This window comes from Halichoeres trimaculatus, unplaced genomic scaffold, assembly GCF_033239565.1.
Source record: "Halichoeres trimaculatus isolate MK-OKI-2021-1 unplaced genomic scaffold, fHalTri1.1 fHalTri1_scaffold_2, whole genome shotgun sequence".
Classification (NCBI taxonomy): Eukaryota; Metazoa; Chordata; class Actinopteri; order Labriformes; family Labridae; genus Halichoeres; species Halichoeres trimaculatus.
In genome coordinates this window covers 4,859,503-4,883,158 of record NW_027437180.1, presented here as the reverse complement: position 1 = coordinate 4,883,158, position 23,656 = coordinate 4,859,503, and the positions used below count along the sequence as shown (strand labels likewise).

The 23,656-nt window shown below is 41.3% G+C and overlaps 1 protein-coding gene across 7 annotated transcripts in view; it reads left to right on the top strand.

The window, feature by feature from the left end:
• The window catches only part of ctnnd1 (catenin (cadherin-associated protein), delta 1), a 40,215-nt gene extending 16,819 nt beyond the window's left edge, over positions 1-23,396 (top strand). For 4 of the 7 annotated variants that reach the window (XM_074665389.1, XM_074665394.1, XM_074665390.1 and 1 more), the window contains 21 exons: positions 401-475; positions 1,095-1,220; positions 3,238-3,521; positions 3,604-3,694; positions 3,775-3,965; positions 4,100-4,355; positions 5,702-5,773; positions 6,439-6,589; positions 6,677-6,878; positions 10,034-10,151; positions 10,790-10,946; positions 12,928-12,945; positions 13,208-13,273; positions 13,421-13,548; positions 16,131-16,281; positions 16,409-16,604; positions 16,690-16,883; positions 17,541-17,588; positions 17,735-17,817; positions 20,839-20,893; positions 21,332-23,396. In XM_074665389.1, coding sequence (XP_074521490.1) covers positions 401-475; positions 1,095-1,220; positions 3,238-3,521; positions 3,604-3,694; positions 3,775-3,965; positions 4,100-4,355; positions 5,702-5,773; positions 6,439-6,589; positions 6,677-6,878; positions 10,034-10,151; positions 10,790-10,946; positions 12,928-12,945; positions 13,208-13,273; positions 13,421-13,548; positions 16,131-16,281; positions 16,409-16,604; positions 16,690-16,883; positions 17,541-17,588; positions 17,735-17,817; positions 20,839-20,893; positions 21,332-21,390 — 2,721 coding nt within the window. In that variant the 3' untranslated portion in view covers positions 21,391-23,396. Of the gene's footprint in view, positions 1-400; positions 476-1,094; positions 1,221-3,237; positions 3,522-3,603; positions 3,695-3,774; positions 3,966-4,099; positions 4,356-5,701; positions 5,774-6,438; positions 6,590-6,676; positions 6,879-10,033; positions 10,152-10,789; positions 10,947-12,927; positions 12,946-13,207; positions 13,274-13,420; positions 13,549-16,130; positions 16,282-16,408; positions 16,605-16,689; positions 16,884-17,540; positions 17,589-17,734; positions 17,818-20,838; positions 20,934-21,331 lie in introns of all 7 variants that reach the window. The other 3 variants (XM_074665392.1, XM_074665391.1, XM_074665393.1) reach the window with 3 other exon arrangements.
• Positions 23,397-23,656: the final 260 nt, after the last annotated feature.

Genomic DNA, 23,656 nt, shown 5'->3' with positions numbered 1-23,656 from the left:
TCATTTGGCGCTGATCCATTTCATTACTAATTACTTGTAATCCATTTATTCCATTATCATTCATGCATCTGTTGGATGAATGTCTTCATAAATGCATGTAGGCCTCTGTGTTTGTGCTGTTAGTCATGATATTCACAACAGCATACATATTGATTTGATGTTGTGTCATTTATTAAGAATGAAGTATTAGTTTTGCTGAAATACTCACAAAACCATCCACAAAAGAAAAATACTTTTTTTTTCAGCTGAGTTTCACAGTTGTGTCAAATTAAAATTGACAACAATTGGTCCATTTATTGATTTATTTATTTATCCTGATGATTGATAACAGATTTATCCCAAGTAGTCAGAGTGTATTTGTAAGTTTGATCCACTCATGTCTGTTCCTTCGCCGCTGCAGAACGGCCGCATTCCTTGTGATGCAGACATCGAGAGGCTGACTCTGAACGAGGGCTACATCAACGGGACACATCACGTGAGTATTTCTCAGAGTCCTTCAGCATCCACTGCACGAGTCTAGGCATGACTAGAAAGTAGGGCTGCAGTTATCTCATATTTTAGTATTCGAGCATTCTACTAAAAATCCCACCGATTAATCGAGTAATCGGATAAAATACATTTTTGTTTAGTTAAAAAGCAGTTATTTTCAAATGAAAATTTTTCTCTTTAAGAAATAGAATTTTCTGATTCAGCAGGTCAATAAGAGCACTTGCTTTGGTAGCTCCAAAATTTGTAAACACACTTTGACACATTTTTTGTGCCTTGTACATCTCATCAAATGTCACCTGTCTCGTAGAATGACCCATTAGTCTCCAAACTCCAGAAAAGAAGCTAGATTTGTTGCTAGTTGGTATTTTGTATAAGAGGTTGCTTGAGGGGTCTGAAAACTCTCTTAATTTGGCCTCAGCTCTATTTGAAATACCACTCTTGGATCTTTGTTAAAATTAAACGATTCCTCGAGGCGGAGAAAATTACTCGAGTCATTTTTGTAATCGAGTACCTCGAATCATTCGAGGAATCGTTTCAGCTCTACTTGAAAGTGAACCTATGAATAGGGGATCTCCTGAAACTTGTGTGTGTACCTGTGCTTGTAGTTCAGGATGGAGCCTGGACAGGTGGTGCAGGAGACGTACACGGTGGAGGAGGACCCCCAGGAGTTGGCTCCTGTTGTCTCTGTTGAAACCAGTGAGGATGGAACCACGAAGCGTACAGAAACCACAGTAAGTTGAAAGACCTCCAGATCACAGAGTCATCTCAGGACAGGGCCAGGATCTCTTAAACGTGGAACATGTGATGCTTGCAGTGCTGTGCAGGAGACCAGTGGGTTATACCAACCATAATATAAAAGCTGGTGTGCTTTAACCGTGAAGGACATAGGAGGCTGCTGCTATGCCCACACTACTTTCCAATGCCCAGTGGGGTCTCATAACAACTGCATTCCCTCCCCTCACAGTGACAATATGTGTGGGGTTACAATTCACAAAGGTATTCTGGGTAAAGCTCGGAAGATGTAGCTCTGCTAAACAGCTGGGAGGGGCTAAGATGTGCATAAAGTTAGGAAACAAAGTAATGGAAGATGAAGAAGGGTAACTGCTGACTCATGGGAAGAATGAGGGCCCAGAAGAGGAGCGATGTCTCCTGTTCGGAAGTATTCCAATTTAAAAACATTGGACGTAGATAATAACAATTTGTTGTAACAATATGCCTAGCGATTAGGGCTGCAGCTATGGAATATTTTAATATTCGAGTATTCTACTGAAAATCCAATCGATTAATCGATTAATCGAGTAATGGGATAAAATACATTTTTGTTTAGTAAAAGAGCAGTTATTTTTCAAATGAAATTTTTTTCTCTTTAAGAAATACAGTTTTCTGATACAGCATGTCAATAAGAGCACTTGCTTTGGTAGCTCCAAAATCTGTAAACACACTTTGACACATTTTTTGTGCCTTGTACATCTCATCAAATGTTGTGGACCCAAATAGCACCCGTTTCGTAGTATGACCCATTAGTCTCCAAACTCCAGAAAAGAAGCTAGATTTGTTGCTAGTTTCTATTTTGTATAAGAGGTAGCTTGAGGGGTCTGAAAACTCTCTTAATATGGCCTCAGCTCTATTTGAAATACCATCTTTGATCTTTATTAAATTTAAACGATTCCTCGAGGCGGAGAAAATTACTCGAGTATTTTTTGTAATCGAGTACCTCGAATCATTCAAGGAATCGTTTCAGCTCTACTAGCGATTATCGTTGGTGCCAGATTCGAGTTATCTACTGAGGTCGCAGGTGAAACAGGGCACAAAAAGATTGAAGAGCCATTCGTCCGAGGCATGTGCAGAAAAGTAAGCAAATGCCTCCATAACTGTTTACAGCCCTTTTTCTCTTAAACGTAGTCACAGAAGTAGACGCCCCACCTCTCCTGGCCACATGTCTTAATTGTGCGTCATTTGGTACCCTTTTTTAAAATTTTCCTCTGTAACTTTGTTCCCTAATTCAGGGCACCTTAGCCTGTCCCAGCTTTTCAGTAGAGCTACAGCTCAAACGCTAAACCCAGGATGCCTTTGTTAACCTCAACATATCATCTATTGGAACCATGAGTGAGGAGGGAACGTGGCCCAGCAGCAGACCCTGACAGCCTGTGCAGCACAGATCACCTGTGAATGTAATTCATAAGAGACCCACTGGTTGATATTATATGGATTTTCAGTGTGCAGTGCTAAAGAAATAAAAAAGTGTGACATACTGTGAAGCAGCCTCAGATTTAGGAACCAAGGTGAGCACCTTGGCCTGTTTCCGGACTGAGTTAATTTTTTTAAAAGAGACACTTTTTAAAATTTAAATAGCAGATGATGCTCTTAATTTTTAATCATTATTTCCACTTTTAACTCAAGAATAACATTTTTTTCAGTTTTTAACTTCCACAATGAAAGTAACAAAGTTGATTTTCTATCACGATCAAGATATAAACTGTCAGACTGCCCCTCTATCCTCCATCCCCCTGGTCTTTCTTAGTCATCCTTTCAACCAAATCCAACCACCTGATCCCATCCTCAATCCTTCCACTGTATGCTACTACTGTCCATTAATGACCACACTACATATTACAGTGGCTTTATGAATAATGTATAACAATGTCCAGTTACATCTGTTGAACTACTCACCCAAATGAGTGTGAAGAGTCATTCCAGTCGTTTGCTATCAATCTGAAAATCCTGACTTCTCTTCTTTCAATCTCAAAGGTAAAGAAAGTTATTAAAACTACCACCACACGCACAGTCATCCCCTCTGTGTCGGACACACTTTCCCTGGATGGTGGTGGTTCAGTGACCGGGGGCTACACGACACCCATCCCAGTCTATAGACAGGCACCTGGAGGTGTCATGCCCATGGACTACCCCACCCAAACCGTGCCACGCAACTACCACTACGTACCTCAAGGGGGCTTCGATGACTACCGCGCCGGACCCCCGTCTGAGACCTACACAAGCCTTAACAGGGGAGCCCGCATGGATGATCGCTACAGGTATCGGTTTGTTCAAACTCATCTTTAGAGAGCTTGTTTGATGGTGCCTTGGTTGTAAACAGGTTGCTTGCTCCTCTCCCAGACCGGTTCATCCTGATGGTTACAGAACTCTGGATCCAAACTACAGAGCCCACAGCAGAAACCAGCTGGACCCCTATGCTGCTCAGCCACAGGTACGATCAACACTCTCTGTATCAACTATCTAACACACATCTCTTTGCATGGTTCAGTTATTTCTGACCTTGTTGTGCAGGTTGGGCGTCTGGGGAGTGCCATGGAGCTGTCCTCCATCCCAAGGTTTGTCCCAGAGCCGTATGGGCTGGAGGACGATCAGCGCAGCATGGGTTATGATGAGCCTGACTATGGCATGGGACCCCAAATGCACTACAGCACTGTGCCACGCAACCACCAGGGGTTCCCTCATGGACCCCCGCGCAGGGCAGGGTAGGTTGTGTTATGAACCCAACATTGATTGAAGAACACTGAGAAGTTGAATTCTTCCTTTTGGTTTTTGAATCACCTTTTTTGACAGTCATCTAGAAACTGTTCAGTCATAGTGTTCCCCTCTATGTACACAGGAGTTATGAGGGCACCTTGGACGGGGACATGAGTGGTCCAGCAGACATGTACTATTGGGGTGGAGGAGCCCCCCTGGCTCAGGGGGAAAGAGGCAGCATGGCTTCATTGGACAGCACTCTGAGGAAAGGTCCCGGTCCTGGAGGCTGGCGTCAGCCTGAGCTGCCTGAGGTCATCGCCATGCTGAACTACAGATTGGACCCCGTGAAGAGCAATGCAGCGGCGTACCTGCAGCATCTCACTTATAAGAACGATAAAGTAAGAGCTGCACCTGTCAGACTGTTTCACTTCATGTAGCCAACCTGAAACTTGATTAAACTTTGAACAAAGGTAATTATGTAAAGTGTGCAAATGTGTGAAAGGTCAGGTCTGGAGATAATCAGTCATAAATGTTTGCTATGTTTGTGCCTGAGACATACTGTAAGAAAAGAGGATGTTATGTCTCTCATAGCTCTCTGACAGCCATGTGAGTGAGATAAGACCAACACAGATATGTTGGATCTTCTTTCAGGGAGCTGGCACCAAGAGCCTTTTTGTTTATGAGGTTGGCTGTAGAAACTGATTTTCACCAAGTCTGATTGTCATTAAATTAGTGCTGGGCAAGATAACGCATTATTTTCGCGTTAACCCGTCAATCTATTAACGCCGTTGAATATTTTATCGCACATTAGTGCATGTTGCTCACATGCTTTTATTTTGTAAATGTCTGTTGATGACCGCGGTGGAACCGGAATTGAAATTGGCGGAAAAACACGATTAGTAACCAAAAGAAGCATGGAGAAGAGGGGCAACGCCACGGAACTTAAAGGCGCTCGCCGCTTAGTGTATCAGTCCGGGCGCATGGCGTGCCAGATATAAACAAACGCAGGTAGTCTGCCAGGACGAAGAGACACGATGAGAACTAGAGCCTTATTTAGCGGTGTTTTTGTGTGAAAGCAACGTGCTAGAAATTCTCTAAGTAAAGCGTGAATGCAGACAGATATCAGATTTTTTCGGTGGGAGTCTGTTTATTTGTGTTTTTGGTCAAGTAAAATATGGCCCCGTCTGAGTGCAGAGGAAACCTGCAGAGGAGCAGGGAGGGGGTGTTTGGTGTTTTGGGCTTCTGCTGCACAAAAACACTGCTGTAGGGGTAATTTGTGCCCTAAACCTTGTGATAGGACCCAACTTGTTCCATCCCGGAGTATCACTTTAATGCCCTGACAGTGGCAATAAGCTTTAATTTTGTATTAACATTTTGTAAATTTGATTTGCACTAAATATGTGATTTAACTATTACTGTAAAAGAAGTACTGATTTAGTGTTTGCATGACAGATGTTATGGCACTTTCCTTCACATGGCAGAACATTCCAATAAAAGTGTACCATACACTGCTTTCGAAATTCATTATTAGATTTTGAATTCACAATGCAATTAATTATGATTAATCAGGGAAATCATGTGATTAATTACAATTAAAAGTTTTAATCGTTGCCCAGCCCGACATTAAATTACTCATTTGTCCCCTACGCTTGTGTCTTTTATCATTATGCTCATTTTCTTCACTTTTTGAAACATAAATCTGAGCTCAGCTTGTTACTAATTTGACGTGTCCTTTTCTCTTCAGGTGAAGTCTGACGTGCGTCGTCTGAAAGGCATCCCAGCTCTCGTCTGTATGCTTGACAACCCAAACAGAGAGGTTCGTATGATGTGGTTGTCTTTGGTTGTCTGTTCGATGTTTCACTGTAGAAGTGTGTTTTGATTGACCTGGACAGTGTGAAAGTGAGGCTTAAAGGATGTAGTGTCTTTCTTATATAACACAGTTACAGTTCATTTGTCTGAGAATCGGTGAACTTGAGACGCTCTGCTAATACCAGCTGAAAGGGAAACAGAAATAAGCATTACATACTTGCCTTCTTTTCAAATCCTGTAGGTCAACATTTGAGCTAAATGTGGTTTAAGCCACAACATTCAGTGGATTTCTGTGATTCCCTTATCATAGGCAGTTGCAAAGTTTTGCTGATGTTTTCATGGGATTTACCAGACAAACCACATCATGCATTCCACCCTCGAGGCAGAGAAGCATCTTAATTTCACATTTCATGCTCTACGGCCAATGACAGGTTTGAAGTCTTGGTGGCTGGAGAAATGGGTCAAACGGTGTCTTCGCTTTCTGAGGGTTTATAAGTGAATGTGGAGACCCACCACTTAATTGTTTTTTGTGTGTGTTTGAAGGTTTTGCAAAAAAACAGATGGTCTATGGTCATAAAACTCAGTTTAAAATCACAACAAAACTAAAACACTTAGTTCAGTGAAAGAGTGACTACAGGCTTTTTCTAGCTTGACGTGCTTTTATTGTTCTAGGTTCATTATGCGGCCTCTGGAGCACTAAAGAACATCTCATTTGGCAAAGACCACGACAACAAGATTGCCATTAAGAACTGTGATGGAGTGCCAGCTCTGATCAGGCTGCTGAGAAAGACCCACGACCAGGACCTCACTGACATCATCACAGGTCAGAAACTTTAAAACACAATCAATCATGTTGTCAGTTAGTCTATGGGAAGATGTGACATTTTTTTCCATTTGCTTTTTTTTCCAGGAACACTATGGAACCTGTCATCCCATGACTCTGTGAAAATGGAGATCGTGGACCATGCACTGCACGCCCTTTCCGATGAAGTGATGGTGCCTCATTCAGGCTGGGAGCGAGGGAGCAACGGGGCAGGAGGAGGGGAGGAGAACTGCAAGCCTCGACATCTTGAGTGGGAGACAGCCCTCACCAACACAGCAGGCTGCTTGAGGTAAGGACAGCAGGAACTGTTGAACTGTTGCTGATGATGTAAAGGAAGTGGACAGATTGTTGAAGGGTTGATGAGGACAAGGGAGGGAAATGGACCCAGGCCAGCGCAACAGACTGACAGAGCAGTAGGATGTATGCTAGAGGAAAAACACAGTTAACAGAGCAGGAGCAGAAAAAACATCATTCAGATTAGATTAGAGGAGAGAGGCTGTAAACACGTTTAACCTTTTAGGGCAGCTAAAATCAGAATGAGAGTCAGAACAATAATGGTCCCACTCCAGTCAGTATCCAAATTATTTATTAGGGTAAATCTGCTAATGGATTGGATGTGTAATCGTTGTTGGCCTGTCTACTTTTCTATATTTGGGTGTGATCTATTAGTCACTACTGTTAAAGTCAAACTCAATAAATCCTCTCTTTAGAGGAAAGCTACAGTCCTGGAGCCATGCATGCAGGTGGGTGGAGTGTAATTGAAAGTTGTGTGTGCATCAGAAGTCTCCACTCAAATACAGTGATTTTCAAAGTGGGAAATAATCATAGGGGCTGTGTAATCCCTTCTTAAAAATATATATTTACATATATAATGCAATTTTCTAAAAATATAAACAAAAATTGTTTATTAATTTTATATGAAACCATACGAGCAGAAAATGCTTGATCTGACACTCTTGCGGACTAAACCAGGCGAGCTTGTCCCAGTGTATAATGTATCAGTGTAGGCAGATTAATTTAGGAAACACAGCAATATGTGAAAATAATTACAGTCTAATATTCTATTTGTAGTGGCAAATCCTGCCTTGAGTTTAAAAGCCACCTGAAAGAGAGGAGCCTTAGCTGTTGTTCTGACGCGTGTCCACTTTTACACTTTTAAAAGTAAGTCCAGTACTCACAAGTCTGTTCCATGATCCGTTTATTTTACAGATGGAAGTTCCATTTTCGTCATTTCTTTCTAAGAAACCTCATTCCACAAAGATCCAACATAAAGACTTTTTCCATTACACGGTCACAAAACGTTTGGCATGAACCCCCCTCACCTGAAACAAAGGACTGACCCCCACACCTGAACTGACTGCCCTTATAAATATAACTCCACCCACAACCAAGCACTTCAAACTGTCAAAATAAAACTATGATTTAACATAAACTACCTACTTGATTGTTCTACATCTAACATATTTAAATGAATTTGATACCTAGAACTTAAAACAAAAAACTCATATGAACTTAAAACTGTAATTAATTTTCTTTGCAAGAAACAATTTAAAATGGCCTCTACACTATTTTTGCACAGACCTGCTAAATTTGATACTTGAAACCTTTTTTGTTTGTTTATATCAGTTTTTTGGTTTGCTTATTGGTGTATACACATATAAGGGGTTTGCCAGACTCAGGCAGACTTGTTCTGTGTTCTGTTGCAGGGTGAAAAGTTTTTGAACCCTTGGCCTAATACCAGCTTATACCAACAGGATAAGCTACTTCTCATTTTTTTAGATATGTAAATAATAAATATGACTTAAGGATTGATATTGTAGAATAAAAAAGTAGTGTGCCTAAACTGATGAACTCTGCAGCCTCACGGTGAACTCGTGGAGATCAGGTGACCAATGGAGGCAAACAGAGGACGCTGGGGCGTTGACCTACACAGGATAAACAGTACGCTCAAGCCTGCAGTCTGTTATCTGTTCATTCTCTGACCACATGGTTAAGTACAGCGTTCATTTACAGGTCCACACAAATATGTGTGATTAAATGATCTGCATCTGTCGGCTTTGAGAAAAGTTGAAGCATCATTTTGGCTTTCTATCACTTCATGAAATTACTCACTGCTCTACATGAGGTCACAGATGAAGCATACAGATGTTTTTTAGAGACAGGTAATAAATAACAGTATTATAATGAATGTTTTAAGAATAGGCTGGAAGTAGAACAAAGACAGCGACAGGATTGTCTCACCTGTCAGGTATTTTTCTCCTTTCAGTGTTTTCTAAACTGTTACAATCTAAAGTACTACAATATTTTCAAGGCAGAGGTTAAACTTCTATTAACACAACATTCTTTCTTCACTTCTTCATATAAACTCTGAGAAACAGCTCATGGGTGACACGTCCAGGTTGTGGCATTTTGAGTTTGTGGTAAAAATATCGTGTTAAATACGTAACAGACTGCACAGAACATGGAAAACAGATGGCTGTTTTTCTGCTATCCTCTATATGAAAAATATGTCACGAACTGCACGCTACAGCAAAGTTATCTGCCGCTTCTTTCCCCATTAATACACACTGCTATAAAACATTTTAGTATCATGTATTCTATTCTCTCTGCTGATAAATATGGACCCTAGACTCTGTATCTCTCACTCTGCGCCCACAGGCTCAGTGACACTTCAGGTGTTTTACATTTAACACGCCCTGGATACTTTTTTCCTCTGGATCAAAACTGTTTGATGCCTCTCCCTCTGTTGTTGAGGAGTTGGTGTTGATCTTTTATTTTACTTTCTTCCTCTGAGAGGATTTACAGCCGGTGACCACACCTGCCTCAAGAATCTCACAAATAAAGCAAGCTCAACTTAAAGCTCGTGTTTTTAGAGATCCTTGCCCTGATGTGCTCAGCTATTCACATTCTGAAAGTTTATCTGCTGCGGCGTATAAATAAAGTCCTCGAACCGTGCTGTGAGGTGAAATCAGTGCCCCCTGCTGAGGAGCAGAATATGTCCCTGTGTTTAATAAGAGGGCGGGTTTGTCACTGGGAAAAAACAGACCAGCACAAAAGGCTGAATATCATTCCACAGAGTTTTCTCCCTCTTTCTCTTTCCCATTAAAAGCTTTGTACATCAATAGAAGAAGAACTAAGTGGGTCTCAGTTTCCACTTGTTTCCATCCCTCAAGTCTTGTTAGATCTTTAAGTAGGACTGAGTCAGAGCGCAGTCGAAAAATTGGTCCAGAGCTGTAACTCGATCTCATTGAACTGTACTCTCTTTGTAATCCAGAAGTTTTCACAGAAGTTTCATTCAAACAGCTCGTGGGGGTGTTAAAAGCTTTGTGTGCTGGAATCCTTTTCTACCCTCTTAATTTGACCCTCCCCTTTTTCCCTTGACCTCTTAATTACCCCCATTTCACGTTTCTAATCCACTACTTCCTTTTTCTCACCTTTTTAAAGAAATGTGAGTTCGGAGCGGAGCGAGGCGAGGAGGAAGCTCAGGGAGTGCACGGGATTGGTTGATTCCCTCATGTACATCGTCCAATCCCAGATCGATTGTAAAGACGTCGACAACAAGGTAACTAGGTACTATCCAACATGTACCTGTCACTGCAGGTAGATTTAAGGAACATCGTAAAAGTGAAATACAGTCATTGTTTTGGGTCCATCGCACTTTTATTTGAAGCTAGAGATTAAAAACAGCCATGGTGTCCACAGAGAGAGTTTTTTCTTTGACCTGTTAGTATCATCCTTCTGTTACTCCACTTTTATCTGTGTGTAATAACCTTAACTTACTCTATAGATCGGCAGGGACAGCACAGTGGGAGGAGAGCTGAGGCTGAATTATTCATCTAAGATATTACATAAGAAAAGGTGTTAAGAGGGTGAAATGTTGAGGACCTAAAAACTCGGTGCAACCTTAATACCAGTCTCTGATTGGCTACATGAATGAAGTGAAAGAGAAAACTTTTTTACCAAAAGTGAAGATCAAATTTTTGTCGACTAAAACTAAGAGAGTCAAATGACTCAGAGATACTTTGAGAGACTAAACCAGCAGCTAAAATGAAAATGCTGAAATGTTTGAATATTTTTCAAAAATCAAATGTAAAATAAAACACTTTATGATTTGCATCAAGTAGACAATGTGCAAAAGTTAACATTCTTTCTGTTTCTCCCGCTTTCCTCTCCTCTCTGCTCCCCCCTCACCTGATCCAGTTGATAGAGAACAGCGTGTGTCTGCTGAGGAACCTGTCCTATCATGTGCACAAAGAAATCCCTGGCTGTGAACGCTACCAGGAGGCCGCGCCCCTCAACCAGGGCCCCGCCCCCTCCAGCCAGAAGGGCGGCTGCTTCAGTTCCCGCAAGGGCAAAGGTCTGTGTCAAAGAGAGAAAGAGACTTCGTGTATTTGTTCAGTCAGTGGGAGGAAGATTGGTTATGATGTCACTGTAGACAGCAGACTCTCACTTCAGTGAGACACACACACACACACACACACACACACACACACACACACACACACACTCACACACTCAAACAAAACCACTTGCTCGTACAGGAATGTGAAACATTTCCAGATCTACAGAGAACTCCTCGTCTCTCCTGCGGCGCTCTGTTTGTGTTTCACTGAGAGTATTGATCTGTCTCCTCTTTATAACTCCTCTCCTCAGCCCAGTAGCTTCGGCTGTGTTAAAAATATATCAATCCTATTTTGAACACTTAAATCAGACATTGATTTTACCTGTCTAATTCTTATATAATCATTCAGTAACACTGAAATGCATTGAACAAGCAGACCGTGGTGTCCTGCTGATCAGCTGTGAAATAATGTAAAAATATCTTTGGAAACATTTGGACTCTTGGTAGACTCATGGTAGACTCTTGGATCCCTGCTGTTGGCACATTGTGTGGTCAGAAAACTGCTCTGGTTATGAATCATAGAATAGTTTCACATGAAGCTTGAACTGTCTGCTCTTGTTGGATGATGCATGACTGAGAGGATTCAAGACGAGGCTGTGATGCTCACAGCAGGAGTATATCTCAGTAATCTTAAACTGCTAACTGCTCAGGTTAAAGGGACAGTTCAGTTTTTTTGAAGTGGGGTTGTATGAGCTCTATGTGACCACTAAGGACATTAGATACAGTAGAAAGTTGTCTCCTCTCCCTCAGTAAGACACAAACTGTAATCGATGGCGACGAGGAAATAGGCGCTAACAGAGAAAAACCAAACCAGATTCAAAGGCTATTTTCTCTGCCTACAAGAACTAAAATCAAAAAGTAATACCACAGTTTAAGAGTACGCTACAACAAATATTTTTTAAGTGCATTAAGTCTTAGGAAATATAAACATTTATCCGGACCTAACTAACTGGTCATGTATCCAGTAGCAGTAACACTCAGCATCTTGATGTCCAGTGTCTGCGGATATTTCCTCTGTATTCCTTTCAGTCTCCATCTGTAGCAGCTCCTTTTCTGTGTGCTCGGGTTCATACAGGTATCCTTTTGGTTTCAAAGTGAATGATACTTCATCATCGCTGTCATAGTCACTCATTTTGAATTTCCTACGCTGCCTCACAATCCTTAGAGTACAAACAAAATAATTACGATACTTGATCAAACTTACACGAGGCTACAACCGGCGCCCGAAGCATAGCTTGTTTACATTCCCTACAGCTGAAAGGAGGAGGGGGGACGGAGCGCACTAGCGCTGCGCGGAAGGACACATGAGTTAGTTAGGTCTGGATAAATGTTCATATTTCCGAAGACTTAATGCACTTAAAAAATATTTTATGTAGCGCACTCTTAAACTGTGGTATTACTTTTTGATTTTAGTTCTTGTAGGCAGAGAAAATAGCCTTTGAATTTGGTACCGTCTCTCCTTGTTAGCGTCTATTTCCTCGTCACCATTGTTTAAAGTTTGTGTCTTACTGAGGGAGAGGAGACAACTTTCTACTGTATCTAATGTCCTTAGTGGTCACATAGAGCTCATACAACCCCACTTTAAAAAAACTGAACTGTCCCTTTAAAGCTTTCCTCTGGGTTGTTGGGTAAATGTGTGTATTTTACGGAGTTGTACAGTCAGTACATTTCATACAGCTTGTGTGTGTGTGTGTGATGGTTAAACGAGCTGCTGAACTTCCATTATCCCTGTGAAGCCTTTACACTCAGCATGTCACATTGCTGGTTCCTGTGTGGTGGCAGTGCTGTTGGGTTGAAGGCAGCTGTTAACTGGGTGGCTCATTACTGGCTGCTTTTCCTTTTACTCACTGTTCATGCTCTCTCCTCCCCCTCGCTGTTGTTTTCCCTTCTTTCTCTCCTCTCTTTCCCTCTCTGCCTTTTTGGAGCTGGGCTACAGATGAGTGGTTTTCCAAAGGTGAGTTCTGAACCTCTGGTTCGTCTTTGCTTCTGCTGCCTGTCCATGTGGTCGTAGTCATAGAGTGGCAGAGCGTATATGTCTGTGGACTAACATGCATGTCTTTGTGCAGGATGATTTAATGATTTAGCCTGTGTGCGTGTTGTCATAGCATACATCTAACCAAACTAGAACAGTCCACTAACATTAGAGCTAATGTTTAGAGCAGAATTAAGTTATTTTAAGCTTCTGCTGCTCAAGCTTTGTTCATGCTTGGTTTCAGGGAAGAAAGATGAGGATGCAGCTGCAGATGTAATAGACATTCCAAAGAGGACCACACCTGCCAAAGGTAAGCAAACGCTCAGGTGACTTTTTTTTAAGTAAAAATAGAATAATACAGCGAGTATGCATTTCTTAATTACCTTTTTTTCCCCTCTTCTCTTTCTGATTATCTCCACACTTTCCCTCTTCCACATCTCCCTCCTCTCTCCTGCAGGCTACGAGCTCTTGTACCAGCCAGAGGTAGTCCGCATCTACACCTCTCTGCTGAAGGAGTCCAAGAACCCCACAGTGCTGGAGGCCTCGGCTGGAGCGGTTCAGAACCTGTGTGCTGGACGTTGGACTGTAAGACCTGCTTTTTATTAATGAAGTCCAAATCACTGCATCGGCTTACACCAGGGATGTCAAACTCGTGCCATGGAGGGCCAAGAGGCTGCAGGTTTTCCTTCCAACCAAAAACTCCACCAGCTGGTTTCACTGATTAGTCCCTGCTCTCTGCTTGAAGGTGAGGTAATCAGTGGAATCAGCTGGTGGAGTTCTTGGTTGGAAAGAAAACCTGCAGCCTCTTGGCCCTCCATGGCATGAGTTTGACATCCCTGGCTTACACTGTCACAAGCCAACCCCCTCCCCACTCACACTAGAGTGATGTAGAAGTAAAATAATGACAATAAATGACATAAAGCTCATTAAACAGTATCAAATAAATATTGTTGATACATGTGTATGTTATAAATGTAACTCTTGTAACTAGGGCTGTTATTTTAACGCATTAATTAGATTAATTAATCACACCGCAAATTAACGCTCTATAGAAATTAACGCAGATTAATCTGGATCCCAAACCTGCAGGGCGTTCAAAGGCGCACTTATTTTCAAATGTCTGGCATTTACAAACCGTTTGTCCAACCGTGGACATGGGGGGGGGTGGATTGTTTTTTGAGAGACTGCCATCCACAATGTGTTAATTCACACGTCCTTTTTGAAAATCTGCAGAAAATCAACTGTTTGCTCTAGCTCAATATTTAAAAAAAAAAAAAAATCTACACACTTTACTGCTTTAAACAAGCTCTGAATGATCAATATATGTCCTGTATCTAAATCTTAATAATTCTTAGAAGATTTCATTCCATCTTCCTGGTGTCATGTTTCAGCTTGGGGCTGCTCTGCACCAATCAGCAACAGTTTGTGTGTTCAGAGCATGTAAAACTGAAAATACTTCACTGTTCTTTGATCCAAGACTTGAATTAAGTGTTTTGTACATAGTTCCTCACAGTTTTTAGCCTTTAGCCCTGGTTCTCCTGACCTCATAGAAGAATAGAAGTTTATATTGCAGTGAAAAATAAGTCCACAGGGAGTAAAAATGTGACAGAGGCAAAAATGTGTAGATTTTGTAAAGATAGAACCACAACACTTTTTTTCATGTGTCCCTTATGCCTCAGGGTACCTAAAAATGTGTTCTATATATTCTCACCTTATTTTCATTTATTTTTTAAATGTTTTTTAATGTAATTTTAATGTCCTGGAATTCAAATTCTTTATTTGGGGACTTTAAGGAGATTTGAGATTAAAACGTGATTAATTAGATTAATTAATTACAAATCCTGTAATTACTTAGATTAATTTTTTTAATCGTCTGACAGCACTACTTGTAACACATTTGCAAAATAATTCAACCCCAGCTGTAGCACTCTGTGGGCATCCTTTAGCTTTTATAACTTCTAACAAACATTTCTCTAAGTCCTGATAAACTTCTTACACCTCTGGATAGCAGGGGTGGGTAAAAATATTAATAAATCGATGCATCAAAATATTGCCTCACCCAATCTAATATTGATTTAGCAAATCCTCTGAGTCTATTCATCTCCTGGCAAATGGGGAGAGTGTGCATGTCATTGCGTTGTGTGGACAAGGGCCACGAGAGACCAAACAACAAAAAACTGGCAGCTAAAGCAGCAGCAGAAGCATAAAGCTAGATCCTTCACCTTTAATTCTGACGTTTGGGTTGTTTTATTGCTTCAAAACGTGAGGTGACATACCACATATGTTAACACGGGGCATGAAAATCGATAATTGAAGCATTCAAATCATTGCATCGCAACCTGAAGAATTTAAATCAAATCCAATCGTAAGGTTCTTGGCAATACCCAGCCCTACTGGATAGAAAGCTTTTCGAATTCTTCACGTGCAAAAGTTTTTAGCTCAGTGGTGTTTGACGGCTTCCGTGCTGCAATTGCCCTCTTTAAAACCCACCAAAGATTTGTAATCAGATTTAAATCTTGAGAGAATGAGACACGGCTTTGGGATCTTTTTCTCAACTCGGCTTTGGTTGACTTGGAGGTGCGCTTGGGATCATCGTCTTGTTGGAAGTCCAACAATCTCCAAGGTTTAATTTTTCCCAGAAAGCACCGTGTTCTTCTTTAATGTTGAAAGGTATCTCTGGGAACCAGCAGTTCCTGTTGCAGAAAAACTGAAGCCCATAAAAAATATCAATATGATGAAGGGCTTAAATTGGATCATCATGCATTGTCTGTGTTGATTTTATGTATCATTAACTTGTAAAGAAGTCACCCAAAGCAGAATCTTACTCTTTAAATAAACCTATAATTAATACAACCATAAAGTCTTTGGGGTGATAAGATTGCAGCTTTAAATGAATCAGAAAATAACACACTTGGTTTTACATGTAATATGAAAATATTCTTCAATCTGAGAAAAAAGGAGATCATCAAATTTTCAGGATAACAACTGATTCACACTTCTTGCTTAGAGCATTTTTTCAGGTTAGGTGTTTACTCTGCTTGTGTAAGCAGTGCAGACTTTGAGAAAAGGAGCCTCTAAATGTTTCCTGGCTAAAACAGACTGTAAAGGATCTGTTAAGAGTCATTTTGAAAGTTGTTTTAAGGATGTTTAATGCTGTCTCTTTGCAGTATGGGCGATACATCCGTGCCTTACTGCGCCAGGAGAAGGGTCTACCCATGATGACTGAGCTGCTGGCTCACGGTAACGACCGTGTGGTTCGTGCCATGTCTGGAGCCCTCCGTAACCTGGCCATCGACGCACGTAACAGAGATCTACTAGGTGAGACCTGGAGGGTGCACACTGTGCTGCAGCGCTTGAAGACTTTCTGTATCAAGGTGGTGGTGTCTTCATTCCATCCACCTTTCCTATTTCATGCTCAGCATTCCTTTGCTTCTTGTCCTGTCAGGGAAACACGCAGTGCCTCACCTGGTGGCCAACCTGCCTGGTGGCGGGCAGAGTCAGCCGGTGCGAGCGCTGTCAGAAGAGACTGTAGTGTCAGTATTGAGCACGCTCCATGAGGTGCTGGGCTCCAGCCTGGATGCAGCCAAGACCCTCAGAGCCTCACAAGGGATCGAGAGACTGGTGCTCATCAACAAGGACGGGTGAGGGTTTACATTTTTAAACTTGTTTTATGATTTATCCTTTTAGCTACACTTTTATCTAACCTGCTCTCTGCGGTGTCATCAGAAATCGCTCTGAGCGGGAGGTGCGTGGGGCCGGCTTGGTGCTCCAAACGGTGTGGGGCTACAAGGAGCTGCGGCGCACATTGGAAAAAGACGGATGGAAGAAGACGGATTTCATGGTCAACTTAAACCCTCCGAGCAACAACACTCGAGCCAACGGAGGATACGAGGACAGCACCCTGCCTCTCATAGACAAAGGTCAGGACATTAAACTTGATCAGCACACGCTTGAGTTAAACTGTCAGGTCAAATGTGTCAGGAAAGTCACAACCAGGCTGTTTTTGCTCATAAGAATAGTGCAGTCTTATTTTATCTATGTCCTTAATCTAAATCACATAACTCTGCAGTTCATTGCTCTGAAACTTATCTCTTTAAGATTTTGAATTATTGTGCCTTACTACATCTTTTAATGCAGCTCTAACAAAAGCTGTGATTAAGAGTTTTTTACAACCTAAGTTTTGTGTTTGATGAGGGCTTCACAGAGCCTGCAGACATCTCTGTGTTTTGTAGAATCAGCTCTACCCACAGATTGTTTGTTGTAACTTGTTGGACGTAGCAGCAGCAAACTCCTTTGTCTCAATCTGCACACAAACATTTAACTGATGCCAATCCCCATGTTTATATCCTCCTGTCTTTCTAAGATCTTACGCTTGTTTAAGAGTTTCCAGACTACAGAGCAAAGTGAGCTCATGTAGACTATCTGCCTCATGTCTCACACTTGAAACACTCACAAAATACTCAAACACCTACACACGCTTCTATCTTTAGCAGAAGATTGTGCGGCCAAACAGTGCTGCTGTGAGGGAACAGAAACATTGGCCGGCACACACTGATGCTCATTGTTTTTTAATACAGGAGGGAAGGGAGAGCGTGAAATGATTCCAATGAACGACATGGGACCAGGTGAGTGTGACTGCTGGAAAATCACACACACACACACACACCATTAAAACAGAGAGCTGTGATTGCTTTTCTGTGATTTTTTTTTAAGATCATTGCTTTAAGAGCTCCTCTGGTACCTGTGCTTTAATCTCTCTCCTCTGTCTCAGATGCCTACTCCACACTGGACCAGAGAGGGAGAAGAAACACTCTGGATAACACTTTAGAACCTGCTGACAAAGATGCAGTACAGGTAAACCACACACACACACATATCACCTTTCCTGTACACAGTATCCGGCATGACTGAACTCAATAAGCTAAACTTGACATCTGAACCTTTAAGATTCACTCTAGTACCTCAGAAACTCATCACACACATACAACAATTTGAATAAGTTCAAGAAATAAAGTCAAAGCTTTTGAGTTGACCTCTCTATGTTTGTGATGGCTTTGTTTTGTAAACACCATGAACTACAATATAAGATCAGACTTCTCATTTACGTATATCTTAGGACATCCTCAGGTCTCACAGTAAGGTGTCATACTTCAGAGGAAAAGCGTCAGGTCTCCAGAAATCCTATATCATATGTCAGACATCAGATCAAATGGCCTTAACTTAATTGGCCTCAGGAAAAGAGGAAAAAGCAAAAACATGCACATGACCTTTTATTTTTAAACGCTCAGCAATGGGGGCTTGTAGGAGAGTGTAGGTGTTGCTGGTGTGATGCCAGGGAACAAGTCATGTGTATGGCCCTACGGTTACTGCCCGAATCGCAGAATTGCTCAATAAAAATGAAATCTACTGTTAAACACAGAATATTAAATAAAAATATCTCAGAAACTGACCGACTTCACTGAAATGCCGTCATCGTGCGTCAATGAGGCTGACAGCCCATTGAAAAAAGTTAGTGGAGCTACGTCTGTGTCTTAACAGACTGAGATTAAGCGTTTGTGTGATCAGAAACAAAAAGCTGTGAGCTCTTTGTTTTTTCTTTATCAAACCAAAAAACTGAAATGGACTTGTGTTTTACTTGAAAGCATATAAAGAATATAGACACATTGTACCAGGGATGGGTACCTTTCACATTTGGAACGATATGGTACCAATGCCCCATACCTGTCAATCTATACCGGTACTCAACAGTACCAATTTTCAGTACTTTTTTGTGTTTACGTGTTAAAAAATATCAAGTTTTTTTACGATAAAATATTACATTTTTTCAATTTAACATTTTTATTCTTCAATATATAACCTTGCAATGCTGTGTTGATGTCTACGATGGAGAAATCGTCTACTCTTCCACTCCCTCATAGTCACAAAGATGCACAAGGTGCTTAAACATTGTACCTTTTGGTTGTACTTGAATCGGTGCTCGGTACTTGTGACAGAATTCGGTCGGGACCTATAGAGGTACCTATAAAAAATACCTAATTGGATACCCATCCCTACATTGTACTTAAAGCATTTATTGGTACATCATAATCTAACAATATTATTATGTGTTGGCTTAAAATACCGAAGCAATTATGCATCGTATCAACAGACAGTTTCCATATTTTCTGCACTATAAGGCACACCTAAGAGCCTTCAATTTTCTCAAAAGCCGACGGTGCGCCTTATTATCCGATGTGCCTTATATATGGATCAATATTGATTAATCATGGCTACCATGTTCAGGGGGGCGTTGCCAAAGTAACAGTGGTAAGACCCGGTAAAGAGGAATTCTGCTAAGTGCTAATGTTAGCTTGCAGGCTGGCCCGGGCTTCTTCTCTTGTTATTTGTTAGAGCAATACAGCGCCCCCCAAAGCTCTGGCATGTGAACTGATATCTGGAAACTGTTTTTGTGGACGGCACAAACGGCTTCGTCTTTACAGCACACAGCACAGAAAATAGTTGGATAGGAAAATGTGCAGCTCCGTGTGGATGTAGCCTGAGTTTGACTGACTTATTGACTGTTTTGTTGACGTTCCCTTTAGTGCAGCTCTGTCTAGCGGATGCATAACGCAACCCCAGCCACTACTGTAGCTTCTATTCTATGCGCCGTATAATGCGGTGCGCCCTATATATGAAAACAGTTTTCAATTAGGCCATTCATTGAAGGTGCGCCTTATACTCCGAAGCGCCTAATAATGCAGAAAATACAGTAACTCACTAAAAAAGCACACACTCTATGGACTTAAAATAAGCAGAAAATGGAAAAAAAAAACAGAATTACACAAAATTAAAATGGAATAAACAGAATTTGGTCAAAAATAAAACTGACTTCCTTAAATGTGAACACGTGCATCTGGAAATCTGGTTAATTTGTCCTTATCCCCAAATGAATCGCACAAACTGATGAGTTATATGACCCTTTGTGTTTCAACGGCCCTAACATGTTTTACTCTGGGGCAGTTTGGATTGAGACTGTTTGGTTTGAAGCTTAACACATGTCAGGTTTTCTGGAGACCTGAGGCTTTTTCATCTGAGACCCAGGGATGTCCTAAAATATAATTTGTATTCATGACTTAACGCCATATTCAGTTGAAATAGTTAACTGATACAACAAAAGCTGTAACCAAAACTAGTGTCAGGGATTCTAAACTAAAAGTTCACATGAATGATTTCATGCAGATTACATGAAAATAAGAGATTATTTTGTCGTGTTTAAATCTATGTGGAAAGTTTTAACAGACATTCATAAAGTGAAATTTACCCCACCAAGCCTAGCCTGTTTTATTTTTACTTTTAGATTTGTGTGAAATAGTTCAGTCAGCTTTCAGTCTATCACCACAAAGTCAAAGATTCTGGTTTAAACAGCTCCCACAGACCCTTCCAGGTTCCAGGTTTCAGGATGATACATGGAGTGACATCCTCACTTCCTTCTAAAAATGTTACCGTGTGAACGGACATGGTTTCACACACGCCCACGGACAGCATGTTGGTGCATGTCTGGTTAAAAGCACTACGGTTGATGTCTTGCACTTAATCTCTCACAGGTGTTTGTGTTTTTTTCCCCTGAAACATGACCTAACATCAAACTAACCTCTAACACCTTTTCTCCTCTCATCTAACTATTTACTTTCCTCTCACTGCTCCTCCTTCTCAACGGTTTGTGCCTTCTCAACGACTCTTTGGATTTTAACCCTCATGTGTCTCTCTCAACCCTTCCTCGTGTCGGTCTCTGAATGTCTACTTTGGTCTCTATCTCTCCCCTGCTTTACTCTGTCACTCTTTTTCTACAAACTCCCCTCTCCCTCTATCTTTCTCTTTTCTCTCGTTCTCTCTCAGGGAGGGATGTATGGGGAGAGGCAGGCCTCTTTGCCTCTAATGGATTCTTACGATGGTTAGGCTACACCCACTGTCTCACTGCATGTCAGCGCATGGTATGTGTGTCCCACGGCTGCTCTCCACTCACCGCATGGCCTCCTCTCTGACTTGTGTATAAAGATTTCTCACTGTGTGTGTCGTTCAGTACCAGTGCTGTCAGTGAGCATCCATTGTGATGGATTTGAATTGTTTTTTGCTCCCCCTGCTGGTGAAAAACGTTACTTATTTTGTTCTTTGTAGATGTGTCTGTTTTGTTCTCTGCTCAGTTTGTGAACTTGTGTCTAACGTGTGGTGGCTGTTGCCGGCAGCCACTGTTTTGAACCAGTTTGATTTTGTTAAGCCTCTGCTGTGATCAGCGTTTTTAAATGTGCGATTATTCCCACCCAGGCATGAACTTCTCACATGAGCTGGTCTGCGTGATCGATTCCCATACTTGCGTGTTTTCTCCTTGCAGAAAAACTGATAGTGTGCATCACAAGACGACCGCCTCCTCCCACCTACTGCCCCTGCTGAACTGACAATGAGGGACCACTACGCGGCAGATGGGACGAATCCTCGACACTCATCTCCTCTGTCCCTCTTAACTCTTTTGCAGCTTCTCTCTTTTTGTCTCTCTTTGTGACATTCCTTCATTGCAGCTGACAGACTAATGAAACCCCATGGGAAAACTGACGCGGATCCTCTCTTTCTCCTCCTGTGGAAAAACCAGACGAGACACTATGACCACTTTGTGACGTGCGAGTCCCTGAACTCCAAAACACAAAACACTAACCACTCCACCAGATACCACAGCTACAACACTACGACTCCATGTAGCAACACTACGACTCCTCCGAACACTATTTCTTTCCTCGACAAGAAGCAGAGACTGTGGATTCTTCCAAGAACTTTTCTAAACCGCGGAGATCAGAGCAAAGACTGATGAAGCTAATTAGAACGACCTGTTGGGATCAGAACAGGACACTTTTTGGTGAAATTTTACACAACTGGCTTGACACTTTGGGAGAAATCGAGGGAATGTGTAATTTTCTTTCTCTCTCTCTGTGATTGTTATATACTACAAAAAAATCCTACAAACAAGATCCATTGTTAGGTGATCTAATCAGATATGTGTAGAGCTTCTGCTTCTGTTTGGTAATGGTTGTTCCTCTTGCTTTGCTTTGTACCACAGTAATGCACATGTGCCAAATGACACTGCTACTGCTGCGACTGCCAATACTGAATGCAAGAACTTCATACACTCAGAGTTTTTACAACAGCTACCGTCAAGCGCTCTGTTTCGTGCTCAGTTTGTGTTGGTGACAGTCCTTTGCTGAGATGCATGGGGATGCTGCATTTTCTGTATATGATTGTGATCTTTGGAAATGAGAGTTGAGAAAATAATGGTGTGGGTATTCCTACAGGCAGAGATAGAGGGACAATAAATGATTGTACATCTTGTTAAAATAGACAGTGTTGTCTGTTTCTGTCAAACGCAAGCTTCTCAACTCTGGTGTGTGATCTTATGAATGTACAAACAAGAGTGTCTGTATGAAAGCATCTGCCTGGGCTAACTGGAGTGCCTCGACTGAGCGTGTCCAACATGACAAGGGCGGCTTCTTTTCCTACTCGGTTTGCTCCTGTTGGGAATACTGTGTATATGACTCAGCAGTTTTCTCTTCTGTAAGCTTATGGAACTTGTGAACTTGTAAGTATGTAAGAGTTGTCATTTGGATTGTTTTTTTGTTTTTATGAGATATAAAACTATTGAGTTCTGTATAAATTACTGCTCCACAAACCCGTGGCCTAACCGGCTTTAAACAAAGAGAGAAGTAAATGGGAGAAGACACAGTATTGTCTATCTCTGCCCACATTGGAGTACAGTGCTTGTTTTTTGTAGGACACATATTCTTAGTGCCGAGTGAGATGTAGATACTTCTGAGTGGATGATTAAAAAGCACTAGGGGGTATAACGTGTGTTTTCCTTCTCATTTTTGAAACCTTTGTTTTCATGCTAACTAAAACACGACAGAGGATGCCTCATTTTCTTATAGAAACGCGTTGCCTTTTAAGAACAGACTGACTTAAAGAAGAGGAAAACATAGAGAGTGGGGGTTTGTTTTGAAAATCTTTGTGAGGAGGCATAGACCAGAATTTGCTGTTAGATAAGCAGTGGAAAATCAAAGCACATTTAAACTATATATACAAGAAAATATTTGTTAATTTTAAAGGTTTTATGTATTTCTTTTTTTGATATGGATTTGGGTTTAATTGTTTTGGGTGCTCTGGGTGAACGCATATGCAATCATTTTTTTATGTTTGATTAAAAACATGCGGTTTATGTCTTAATTAAATGCTAAACAAGTTAGCTCAACAAAATCCTCCATCAGTTATCAGATACTGGAACACAAATGGAAAAATCTGATTATTGACTACACCATAATCTCTTTGCCTTGGCTCTTAAAGTTGCACATTCTCATTTATGAATGAATTATGTAACTAGCAATACTGTTTTTAATAAAAAAGAAAATGATTTCTCAGAGGTCTTTATTTTTTCTTGTACTTCTCCATGTCAACAACTGATAAACTACTGAGGAGCAGTTCACTGTAGACTTTCATTTCGCGACCAGTAGGTGTCGCTGTCCGTGCATGATTCCGATTACACAGCAGATGGAGAGATCCGATTACAAGTTTGTTGGAGTGAAAGTTCAGGGTTATCACTTTATGTTACCGTTTGGAATAAAACTCAGGCGTCTAAAACTGCTCTGCTCGTACAGCAGACACACAGGTAAGTGTTTAT